At 36.6% G+C, this 13,770-nt stretch overlaps 1 protein-coding gene across 2 annotated transcripts in view; it reads right to left on the reverse strand.

Moving 5' to 3' along the window:
- Nucleotides 1-13,770, reverse strand: part of LOC309602341 (transducin-like enhancer protein 1) — a 74,777-nt gene that overhangs the window by 20,075 nt on the left and 40,932 nt on the right. For both annotated transcript variants that reach the window (XM_082335843.1, XM_082335842.1), the window contains exons 7-9: nt 12,484-12,688; nt 11,721-11,737; nt 3,004-3,120 (exon numbers count right to left, since the gene is read on the reverse strand). In XM_082335843.1, the coding sequence (XP_082191969.1) occupies nt 3,004-3,120; nt 11,721-11,737; nt 12,484-12,688 (339 nt within the window). The remainder of the gene's footprint in view (nt 1-3,003; nt 3,121-11,720; nt 11,738-12,483; nt 12,689-13,770) is intronic.

The raw sequence follows: 13,770 nt of genomic DNA on the forward strand, positions 1-13,770 counted from the left end.
GAGCACAGCACCTTATTTGTGCTTCAATAATAAAACGCAAATAAGGCAGGACTAGTTGAAAGGTGGTGGTCTCACCATCAGTGCAAGATGGTCCAAACCCCCTCCTTATTACCATCAAAAACAGTGTTGTCACTACTCCTGAAAGAGAAACTCATTCTGTTCATATGCTAATCTTACTTATTAATCTTATGGAAATTACTTCTTGTGCATACCTGAAAAAACAACAGATCTCAGAAAACTGGAGCTTTTTGGCGTTTGTTTGATAAATCAACTTCCTCAAAGTGATAGGACAATTTTTCTCCTTTTCCAGAAAGGAAAGTTTTGAAATGGAAAGTTCTGGGGAAGAAAAAGCTTCAGGAATGCCAAGCATTTCAACATTTCTGCCTAACAAAACCAAAATACTTTGACATTCCTAAATGGAAATGTTTTATTGTGGCTTGTCAGTCTGCATTTTGACTGTTTCACATAAATCTGTGTTCACCTAAGCTGCTCTAGTGCCTCATGATAGCTGTTACTCAAGTGCCTTCTGGTCCCTATCTCCAAAATGGGCTGGGATGCCCCAGTAGACACATTCTGTGATACACAGTCGTTTAGTAATTTCTTCAGTGCACCATGGTGGTTCAATCAGAAGGTGTCTTGACTCAAAAATGACAACAAACAAACAAACAAAAAAAATCAAGTGAATGACAAAACTTAAAATTTTCATGTAGGCAAGTTTGACATTTCCAATAAAAAAACTTTTAGTTAAAAAGATTCTAGGCAAACAAATCAGACGTACAAGATTGCTCAAATTGTCCCCCATCTCTTGCTTTCAAAGTGTCTGGGCTATCACACTTAACACTGGCAGACAAAGTAAAACAACAGTTCCTTCCTCTCACTTTAGGCCATAAGTATTTAAAAACAAAAAACAAAAAAAACCCCAACGGGTAGTTTCAACCTTTCCCTTCTGCTTTAGCAGCTGAATATTGCTCCAAGAAATACTGCAAACATATTAGGGACCCAAGAGTGCCACTGAAGACAGAATAGTGGCTCTATCTGCCACTCAGGAAGCTGTCCAACCACAGAGTGAAAAAGGAGAAGGAATAGGAAAGCTTCAGGCCCGGTTATCTGCAACCTCTTGAAAAGTATGAAGCACCCAGAAGGCAAAAACAGGTAGAACACCTTTGAGCATGTGGGAGCACAGTAGATGGGACACTTGTTCACCAGAAATACCACCCCTGAGGAGAGCAAAAATAGCTTTCAAGCAATGATTACGTGCACTCCACTGACTTTGTCGTATTGAGAAATAGAAATTTACTGGGATTATCAAAGGCATCTCCTACAGGTACTATTAATATCAGAAGATTCTCCTCACTAACAAACCCACAGGCTGAAACTATACAGGTCCTAATATGAAAATTAGTCAGAAGTCAAAAAGGAAAAAAAAAAACAAAATGCATTTTGCATCGTATTTCCAAAAGCAACAATTCCTACAACTCATTTATCTCTCTTCTGACAAAAGCAGCACTTCCTTGTCCCTACAAGGGCCTCAACTAAAATGAGCTTGAAATCAGCAGTTCTGTGTTCGCAGAATCGGGGAACCTTTAGGAAGAAAAATCTTCTTCCAGATTAGAATAAATCTGGAACTTTCAAATATCATTGTTTTGCTCAATTCTTTATTTTGATGCTGCCTTTGTTTGTAAAATCTATTTCAAGCGAACAGCAAACAGAACCACACATTTAAAATGAGGATTAAAACAAACTGTTTCTACAGTGCAATAATACCCTTTCCATTTCTTTCCAGTAGCAATACAAGAAAAACAAGCAAGTTAAGCTTTTTCTTCCTTTATTTTTTATAGCAAATGTAGCTTAAGAATGCTTAATCTTCAAATATTTAAAATTAAAAATGCCCATAGAATATCAAACCCTCAAAGTTGAGGGAGTAACATGGGGAAGTTTGCCAAACCTTTCTGTAATCAAAACAAGATTATTAGAAAGTGGTGGAAATAGAACTTGCAAAACCGTTAACAGTACTACAACACCACAATGTGCAGAAAGGGGAAAGGAACTCCATCTACTGTCAGTAGCTCCAGGGATATCCAATAGCTCCTCAGAGATATTCTGGGTCCAAGCGGAGAGAAATTACCCTACCAAATACCAAGGAAATAAAGCACCACCTGATTTTCCCTTGGGTTTCAGTAACCAGGAAGTAGTAAGTGACTGGATTCATATAAACCAGACAATTTGCCACATTATTGCTATGTCAAAGAATAATATCTTCTGTTAGATTTATGTTCTGCTTTTCAGTACTCTTTCACACCAGCCCTAGACTCTAAAGCCTGTTCAAGTATCATCCTGTGATGATGCATATAGACTTGGCTGAGCATTTAAGACTTGAACACCTGTGTGAACCTTCTGAGGTTCACATATGCCACACTGTTGTACTGAAGCATCTCTTTGAAACCAAGCAAGAAGCAAGCTAGTAAAAAATGCAGAACATAAACTGTGAACTTTTTATATTTCAATTTGCTTTCTGCTGAAACTGCCATATCAACCAAAAGCAAACTTTAGCAAGTTGGTACAGCCTCATAACATATGCACTTTGCAGTGGTAATTATTACTCAACATGGTAATAGTTCCACAGCCCTGGGATATCAGAAAAATGTACTAACCGCCCCCCCCCCCCCAACAAAATCCTCCATTTCAAACAAACCTGCAGGTTTTAGAGCAGTCCAGAAAGGATCTCTTGCTTGAACTCTGAGAAATGTCCCAGAACACTTGTGAATCCCAAACAGTTACCTCTGGCCTATAATTCCCTGTTGAGGAGTATTACTTCACAATAGCCCAAACTATTGAGTCACTACTCTTCCCACAACATGAATAATGGTCTCTCTGGCTCATGTATTAATGTACTACATCAGCCATAGGAAACACATTGCCTTGTTCTTCACAGCTCTTTTACTCCTCATACAAGCACAGTATGTGCAAATAAATTAATCATTTCTTTGACACAGACTTGCTTACATAGTGGCTGGAATCCTTATCATCCACCTTTCTCTTTTTGATGTCGTTGGTATATTCAGGGCCATTCCTGCGTTTATCTGTGCTTCGCAGACTGTCCGGGACCAACAGAGAATTACTCTGTGAAGACAAAAAACAAGGTCAATCAAAAATTCCTTTCAAGATTCCTTCATTTATGCTTAAAAACTCAAATTGGATGTGATAGATGCTTTAGAAATGTGATACCTACATAGTCTTTCATTCCATTTAATTCAACTCAAAGTCCTCCAGGCAGACATGTACAGTTTCATGCATTCTAAGAAGCTTGGCTTTTCATTGTTCAACTTATCAAAAGTTTAGTTCACTTGTCAGTCACCATCTATTTAACTAATTAATTCAACTGAATTTATTGTTTAGGAGAAGCAGACTTGCTGTTTATTCATGAGCAGGTAACAGTGATTTTTTAATTTATTTTTTTAATATGCAGATCCCATATAATAAAAGACACTTACTAAATATAATCTGATTGATTGCTCACTTCTAGACCATCATAAATATATGAGGCTTTGGTATGTCTACATCTGCAGGCATGGATAGATATATGGCAACTTGCCTTTAAATCTTAAAATCACAAATATTTACCAAATAAGGTTATGCAGTAATCATGTTAACTGCAGTAAACTGCAGTTGGATGCCTTCAACAAATGTATTGCAAACAAAGATCAAATATTTTTACTTCCAGCATAACATTCACTACTAGTGTGAAATTAAGGCTAAAGTGTTGTTTAATCAGACTTGAGCTGAAAAACTGAGGCAAACACACACACAAAAGACAAAAGCAAAGACTAATCTTTTCCTCGAACTACATGGACTGCTTTCATTCATGCTAAGTTATGCTAAGTACAAACTGTTGACCCAAAGAGAAAGGCATTTTAGACATTTTTCAGTCACATGACAATTTGACATGCCTGCGATTCCCATCTCCATCTCCGTTCCAGCTAAAGCATTAAAACGTGTTACAATGAGTTCTTTTAAGTGCAGGATTAGCATATGCAAGAGGGCAATTTGTTCAGTGATGTGTTAATGCTGTGAACAATACTGAATGAGTTGAGAAAAAAAATCTCCTTTCACAAAGACCTGGTAAGCCTAGTTCCTAAAAGCCAAGTACATGCTTACATAAATAAATATATGCTTACATAAATATCTAAGTAAATACGTAGTTACACGCATACACATATATCTCACAAGAGAAAGCCTAATGCCAACATACATACTATGATACAAGTGTAAGCCCTCAAAGGAAATACTTAGATTTACCCAAGAGCCAGAGATATTTACTCTTAATATATCAAACATATACTAACAGCCAGTGAACTGTGCACTGAATGGCTTCCCCTTTAAAATCTGAGGACACCACAGTAGTTTTGCTCACACATTAATGTTAGTCCCAAGGAGAATGAAAATAAAACCGGGTACATAAGGCAATGTGAATCCTCTTTTTCTTACTTCAGAAGCTGCACTTTAAAGCCAACTCTAAGCTCTTTTATTCATGACTATTCAAGCTAAACAAATGCCAACGGGCTTACATAAAGCATATAGGAGGGTCTAATGAAATTCAGTATAAAGAAGCTCAAAATAATGTCTTCACCGCCATGTTTTGCAGCTACAACGTGGGGTTGTTGGATCACTGAACTAATTGCCTTGACAAATACAGTCTGAATTTAACCTCTCATCTCCTCCCAGATGCACACAAACTGAGGGATTCACTAGTTTGAAAAATATTAAAAGCCATCTTCAGTATTTTAATATTGAATCCAAGGCATCATGTCTGTAGCAGTAGAAACATCTTAGGAAGCAAGCTGTCGATTCAAACTTGATGATAGATTTGAGTACTGCAAATGTCTTTTCTTACAGAGGAAAGTCTTTTAGTTAAGAGATACTTCCCTTAAAAAAAAAAATCATTAAAAAAAGATCTATTTTACTACTGAAGAGCTTAAAATAAAATAATGAAGGCAAATACAGTAAGTGAATAAACTCAGTTTCTCATTTTAAATTGCCAAAATTAAGCGTGCATAACGGAAAGGTGGCAAAAGGGCAGCAGATGGGAAAAATATAGCAATGCTGCTATTTTAAGTTATTACACAGAAGTGTAGGGAACAGCTTGCAAATTTTGGCATCAAATACGTGTAACTACAACAGCTGATTTTTTTTCTGGTTTAATGTAAAGTCTACAACGCTGACAATGTTCTGTACAGTTTGTCTTGTAGGATTTAAATACTGTGAAATATACCTAGGAACTCCTAGGTATGCTTGGCTCCCACTGTGTCCTAAATGCCAAACAAAGATTATTGGATTTGATTTTTCCTCAAAAGACTGATGTCTTACTTACCAACTAAACATATAATTATAACAATAATTTACAGTCCTCACAAGCCTATTCTGCATAACATCTCCCCTATGGTCATATTTACACTGCCTTTCTCTAACTTACCACATCCATTTAAAGCACTGTTCTCTGGAATCAGAGCATCCATGCTAGAAGCTGTTGTGAAGCAGCTTATTTCACAATAGCTATACTGGCAGTTGCAAATAACACCATGCTGTTACTCTGGCAAAATTTACCAGTAAACTCAATAATTAAAAAGTTACTGTTTTGTTTCCCTTAGGAGTACAAGGAAGTTCTAACAATTGTGACTAAAATCAGGTAAAGTATAACTTTTGATAAAAAAATAGCTTGCTACTGTCACCTACTACCATAATTCAAACCAAAATTGTGCAAGATTTCATTCAACAATATGAAAATATGCATCTTTTTAAGTAGTACATATGGTAGATCCAGAACACTAAAGTAACAAAGGAAATGAAAATACAAAAAAAAAAAACCTGGGAAAGACATGATCATATAAGCCTTGGGCTATTGACATCTCTTGCAGCTGTTAACATTAAGGTTCAGGGAACAGTGACGACAACCTACTAAAAGCCACCTTTCCTCATTTCAGCTCTGGTAGAGTTTATATTTGCTATATGTTCACTATCAAGCATAGGACCAGCTAGGAGACAGCAGCAACAGCTTTACAATGACAAAGTTCTCCTTAACTTCTCTTTAAAAAAAAAAAAAAAAAAAAAATCTGTTTAGTTCTTCTACCAGGCCTACTAACATCTGACTTATTTTCAAAATAAGGCCAAGCATTTTTCATTTTAGCTATAATATTTATGCAATTTTTTAAGTAATACCACAGACATTTTCAGTTGGGATTGATCTTCAATAATAATCAGTTTGTACAAAAAGGGCAAAAAAGATATATACATGCATAGTTGATCTCCTAAAGAGAAACTGCATGACATCAGTTTTCGTTTTGTCTTAATTTCAACAGACTAGACACATGATTGAGGATAATCCTTGCTTTCACACTAGGAGTTCAATTTATTAGGGATTACCAATGCAACATCTGTAAATCATGAATCTCAGATCGGAACAAATGGTCAAAATCAATTTTATGTAAATGTTTCCTTTTTCTTCCAATAATTGAAAATTTATTCACACAAATCCCTTTTCTTCAAATAAGTCCCAAAAGAAGAAAAAAAAGCCTAATGTAGCACCACTTGCTGTCAGAGTTACCAGACTGCATAAGGGCTGTATAACAGGCAACTTGGGATCCTAAAGCAACTTTGCTGCCAGCAAAAGTTAAACACTGAAACCACCAGCGGTAAATGTGAAACGAAAACCTAGTCATGATGCACAGAGAGAAGGCAGGTTCCCCATTAGGAATATAACGCACATTATTCAAATGCACTTCTTCGACTGCCATGCCATTCCCCATAGGAACTACTTCCAAACCACAAGTATGTGCGCCAGGGGTACAGGCTGAGAGCCGACAGTATCTCATTTAGCCCGAGTTATAATACAGCACAGACAACTCACTAGAACATACAGAACTGACAATTAACTTTATGCTGATCATTACAGCAATTAAATAACAGTATTTACATCACATCTGTGCTCACGGTTCAACTACACCTGGTCCCAATTAAGATCTTCTCTAGTGCTAGGCTCCTTAACCTTCCCACTCCCCTTTTCCCCAAAGACACACACACTTCCTCTGTGCTTGGCCATTCACTGACTTGCTATACATCCAAACCAACTGCACCCAGCTGCCATTACAGCCAGTTATTACAGCTGACAACTTGCAATTGCCCATATTACCAAGCAGGGCCGCTGTGTTTATTTAACCACTACGCTGGACCTGTGCCGCTGCACCACACACAAGTGCTATCTATAGATATCCAAAAGTAGACAGGAACAAATGCGATCCCTTGTCGAGTAGGCAAAACAGGATCAAGTCTGACATCTACAAACAAAACATCAGTTGCTCAGCAGTCCCACCGCTCATTGTCAGGACTCACTGATAGGAATATAGTGGATGTCGGGAGAGGGACTAATGCTTAATCATCACCCAGCAAGGCACAAGAAGATTGCACTCAAAGTTATTCAACTCAAGAATCATTAATAACCATTTGTTGAATATGCTTCTTGCAAACACATGTCAACAACCCAAAAGTTGACTTATAAAGTCAGTCGGTTTTGTTTTAAATTACCAGTGATGGAAAGCTACTGACTTTGCCCTCTTTTCACCCACTATTTTAAATTACATTTAGACTAGTATGTTCATATTAGAAGCAAGGAAACCTAGAAGCCTAAATGGATTTGATTCACTCTCCACATTGATTCAGTAATCAGGAGACATTAACAGAGAATAAGGCTTCTGTTGATTTCAGTATTTTCTAGCTAATGTTTGTCAGAATCAGGGTATCCATAAAAATTTATACCAAACCACCCCAGTCCTCTTGTCCTTCGTCATCAGCCTGCTGCTGCTTTGTATCAGCTACAAACTAAACTGCAACATAGCATCCCACAGCTCTTCTGTGTGAGCAACTCCTGCTGAAGCTATTTTGTGGTTTGCATCTGTAAAGACTGTAAGATTTGACTTATTTTTAAGCTGACGGAGCCAATAAAAATAAAAGATACAACTGATTAAAGAAATTCAGGTCTTTCCATTACAAGCTATATAATGGAAAAATAATACTTCCTCACAAAGGCCAAGAAGCATACATGTACTACACTGAAGAGTACCCTACATTTTCATATGATTTTTTATGATTCCCGTTTAAAAGAATTAAAACACAAAACAAAACCAGCTTGCATATAATATCAACTAAAAAGTAGCATTCAATTGTGCATGCCACCTTCCTCCAAGACTGGGAGGAGAAGAATAGGACAGAGACCTAAGGACACAAGAATATTTTTCTGCTGTAAGAAAAGAGCATTTGCTTTAGAAAATAATAGCAACATCTATGGTTAACAATGAAGGCAAAAACATTTCTTGGAAAATTTATGAATACTTCGTAAGTCTTAAAAACCAACTTCAATGTTTTTCATGAGGACAAAAGATAAACACCAACCTTAATGTAAATCCCAAGCACAAGTCAGATTTCACTGTCTACAAATTGTTACTGATATAATATAGCACTTCAGAGCATTTGCATTTCTATGCTGTCCAAACAGGATACTATAACAGTGGGAAGACAAGTGATAAATGAACACCCAAGATGAGTTTGAAAAATGTTGCCAGTATGTTCCCTAGAGAAGAAAATGTGGACATCAAAGTTCTTTCATATTGATGTCTCCCAAAACTTTATTAAGCTTTGGTTGCAAAACTTGCTTACTTTGCCTGGCTTCATTACCTGCAGCCAGACTGTGTCACAACAGTAAGGACGCCTGCATTCCCACAATAACATGACCCAGTTTTGGATGGTTAGAGCTACATCAGCCAAAACTCACCTGCCGTTGTCCATGTAGCTTATTTAATAAGCAGCTATAATTTAATTTTGACCAATAATAATTTAATTTTGTCCAAATTCCATAATTTAATTTTGACCAAATAATTTTAGGAGTTCATGTATGAAGTATACTATTATTACTAACTTAAATGTTATATATTTCATAAACATGCATTTACAAAGAACTTTCTTTCATTTTACTTCCTGAAACTTTACGTAATATAAAAGAGAAAAATGTCGCCCTTGCTATTTAGATATAGCAAGTAGGTAAAATGGACACTGATCACAATCAAGAATATTGAAATCACTACATCTTTATATTCCTTTATAAATACATGAATCTCAGTGCATTATGAAGTATTTCTAAACATACAAGACATAAAAGCTTGTGACTGCTGATTTGTCTAAGTAGACTTCAAAAAAGTAAAACCAGATGTCATTTAAAAATTAATATGCCCAAATAATATGCCACAATATGCTTTAACTCAAAGTTATGTAAAAAACCCCTCAATTTAAAACCAAACAGGCAAGCGTTAAATTGTAGTCTTTCAACTTTGCACATTTAAAGCTGTCAGCTTCTACTGATGATACTGGAAGGTCACACTAGACATATTTGATGGAAATCATACTGTAGAACTGCACAGTAATACCAAATATCATGGCTAATTTAGGTAACTAACAGACAGCATGGGTTTTGGTGTCTTGGATGATGAAAGCAAGCCTTTGTCAGGATTTCTGGCAGCACCATTGCACTTAAAATGTTACTCTGAAAATCAAATTGATCTTACCTTGGTAACCCAGACATTATAAAGTAATTTGCAAAGTAAAAGCCTACTGCTCAGTTGGAACCACATGTAATAATTAAACAGACCTGCTGGTATGCCTTGTGTACTTGTGACCAATTTTACATTATCCTTAAAAATATATTTTCAATTAAAGAGAAATACACTAAAAATACAAGAGAATTAGAGAAGGTCAAAGAGCAAATCATTCCTAGTTGATCATTTTAGTCATAGATTTGAATTTGACTATCACTTGAATTACGATTCTTTCATTGAAGGTATCGTTTACCGTTACGCCAAGATTCTAATGCAACACTGTATTTAAACAATTTTAAGTTCAAGTTCCCCTATATTCAGCTATTAAAGTTTAATTTAATTATGAAGTCTTATTCTCCACTGCGACCAAAAAGAAACTATGGCCACCACAGTGTAGTAACCTGAACTCAACATATCCATACAGCAAAGTTCTTCTCTGTAACAAATCCTCAGATTGTTTAAAGGTTACTTAGTGGTAAACCCAGCATAAAAAAGCCTACTACAGATAATAACCAAGCAATCATGAGTTACACATATGGAGACAGAAGTAACTGCAGCAACAATTGTATGTACTTTAATTAAAATTTACATATATAGTAAACTAAGCAAGTGATATTGCAAATCTCCCACAACACAAAAGCCGGGTTTAATTTTTGACAGTTCTCCTTCCATAGGCAAGAACTATTCTCAGCTACAAGATGAATTCAGAGTCTGAATTTCACAACGCTGTGAAGCATCTGATTTTAAACTCAAAAACCCTTTAGCAAAGTACATGACAGACAGGGCAGGGGAGGATGGGAAGGGAGCAAGGACAGAAAACACAACCACCAACGCAAAACACAAAGCCATCGCTCCCACGTATGCACGTGTGTGTGCATGCAGACACAGACACACATTGCAAACCTCCCTCCTTAGCTCTTATGAAAAGTTGTTGGGAATCCTGCTTTTGACTAACATCAAAGAAATATGTCCTTCCCAAAGAAATATGTCCTTAATAAGTCTGAGGCTTCAGGAAAACCCAGCCTAAAATTATTTCCACAGTTACACTGTCATTAATAACATTAAGCAAGCTGAAATGAATGCTTCTTGCTTAGTAATCTAGAAACAAAAAAGATTGCCGCAAAAGATATGCAGATAGTTTCCAGTAAATAATTGTCAAGCCCTGGTACAAAAAAGAAAGGCAGCAATAAAAATCAGAAATTTAGTACCATAAAGATACCTGTCAAATAACTTCTCCTAGTTCTTGTCTTCTCTAATTGAGAAAAACAAAATAGAGCCCAAATTCACCTATGACATCAACAAGCAGAATTAGCTTTGTTTCTTGAAATGACATGAAAGTTGCACATGTCTATCTCCAACAGATTAATATAGCAGTATCACTCAAAACACAACATTATAAAAAGCTGTAACAAAGTAGTTCTTTGGCTGGTTTTCGGATAAGATTCTCTCAGACCAATTCTATTACAGCTTATGTCTAAAGGAAAAAAAAACGTATTGCGATGGAAGTTATACCTGAAGCAGAAATTAGGCAGTGAAGACATTCGCACAGCTTAAATAGATTCAGTGAAAGAAACTCCTAGGTTTCTTTCTTTAAGCTGACGGAGCCAATAAAAATAAAAGATACAACTGATTAAAGAAATTCAAGTCTTTCCATTACAAGCTATATAATGGAAAAATTATACTTCCTCACAAAGGCTGTCATCATGACACATGAATTTTAAATTTCTCACCTGTTCTGCGACTCTTAATTCCTGAAAATCCTGCAGGAAAAATCTTAACTCTGACTGATAACATTTAAGTTGCAGTCAACGTTCTGTCTGATTTTCAGCTTCCCTCCCACCCCCAAAAAGCAAACTAAAGTTCAAGTTTCCCCAAAATCATTCTGCTCAGAAACAAACCTGATTCATACAGTTCTCCAAACAAATGACTTGGTGTTCTGCATAAAGCAAGAGATATCTCAACAGAAAACACATAAGCTAGTATCATAAAACTGACTAAAAGGAAGACAAAACAGACAAACAGTGCAATGTCTGGTTATTTACATTACGTAGAAGTGGAAACATTAGCAGGAATGTTGGTACTTACTGTGCCCGGCTCTCTGTCTGCTCCCGCGGTAACCAAGAAATGCACAGACATGCCCGTTCAGACACAGAGGCAAGAACAGAAATAAAAAAGGGGGGAAAAAAAATTAGAACACAAGCCGCGAACAGTTTTAAAATGGCTTTTATTTATATAAGTCATTGCACATTCCTAATACAGTGATCTCCTGAAAATTACAGTATTTTGTAAACATGATTTACAGTTTAACCATACACAAAGCCTAGTTTTATTTCATGACAGAATAAATTATTTTCTTTTCAAAAATTAGTCAAGTGCAATTTTGCCCAATATTTAATTGCGTACTAGAATTTAAGCCTATGAAACTAAAGTAACAGATGCAATTATTTAAATCTTTTGTTTGAACACATTCACTTCAAAATTTAACTTCTCGTTCCCCCTACCTTCCCACCCACCCATTTAACAACATTACTTTCTTTGAAAAAATTACCCATTATGCAGTTTAACAGTTTTCCACAATATGGTGCAGGCCACTGGAGTTACAACTAAGCATTTACCAGGATGTCAAAATGCCCTGCAAACTATAGAGCAGGTGACACCTAGCTATCCCCTTTTAAAATACTGAAAAATTCCAAGCTGAATTTTGCTTCAGTGGTATATAAGCAGACATTTTTAAGTTTGCCAACAGTTTTTTCTCATTCTATATAACTTGAATTCTTTAGAGATGCACATAATTTGCAGCAATGCGCAAATTTGACAATGTCCTAATCAGGCCTGCCATGCCTCTCACCTCTGTGGTGTTCTGCATCGTGATGCTTCTTGTCATCTTTTATTGCCAAGTGAGACTGCCCACCCAAAGCACTAGAAAGGGCGAGAAGGCCAGCACTGCTTCCGAGTGGAGGGATTCCTGGAGGCTGAAGTCCTGATGGATGTGGTGTTAGAGGCACTGGAGGTCCATGGCCATGGGAGAGATGTTGAGCCTGCAACTGCTGCTGCTGTTCCCAGCAGTATCACCATCCCCAGAAGAACAACGCATAGCACATAGTTTGGGAAGAAGGAGGAAGAAGTTTGGTTAATTATTGAGAATCAACAGTGGACTTTTTTTATTTGTTTGTTTGTTTGTTTTAAATCTAGCCTCTCCTCTTTGTCCCACCACACTATACATACTGCATTATATCATGCTGTCTGTGGGCACCTCTGCTCATGTCCCATAAACCAAAAAAGGCTAGCTGGATACTTTGACTGCAGCCCAAGGAATAGGTTCAGCTACTGTAAGTTGTTTTGGGCAGCTACTGCGTGCCACAGCATCACCGGTGACAAACAAACAACAGCCCAAATACCTCTCCCTTTCTGTAGAAAAAAGTATCACTGCTCTGGGAAAAAAAAAAACAAGTTTCACTGGCAACGCTGATTTAAACTCCCCCCCCTCTCTTCTCTCAATTTGGAACCAGTAAGTAGTTTTCTATTTTGAATATTAAAAAACCTAAAAGACACTGCTCAATTTCATATTTAGTGTAGTTAAATTTATATTTTATTCTAGCCAAACTTTTGGGAAAAAAAAATAATTATTCATGAACTAACACTGTATTTAGGAACCAACTTTGAGCTTAAAATCCAGGCATTCCAGATAGCATCAATAAAGTCATGGAATTCCCAGCAAGAAACATGATATTAATGAATTAAAATACCTCCATCTGTTTCAAAAGCAGCTTGCAAGATCAATATCATAATGACTGGACATACAACCCTGTAACCAATCTGGCAAAATAACCTCTAAGCAATTTTAGAAACAGAGTCCTTATAATGGAATGGCTTCCCCATGGTTTAAATATCACGATATTTTCTAGTTAAAGCTGTTATGGTTCTATTAATATTTTCCAAGTTCAGCTAACCGTTTGTCTAAAATGCTCAGCGCAGATTTATTTAGAAAATTAAGCTTCAAAACCATCTTTAGCTTAATCATAGCTGCCCTTTAGTCTGCTACAGGTAAACAGATTTTCAGCCTCTTTCCTGCTTCCTTGTGCCTGGGGGTATGAACAGAAGACAGAACAAACGTCTCCACCATGGCCATGCTCCA

Source organism: Platalea leucorodia (genome assembly GCF_965183815.1).
Source record: "Platalea leucorodia genome assembly, chromosome: Z".
Classification (NCBI taxonomy): domain Eukaryota; kingdom Metazoa; phylum Chordata; class Aves; order Pelecaniformes; family Threskiornithidae; genus Platalea; species Platalea leucorodia.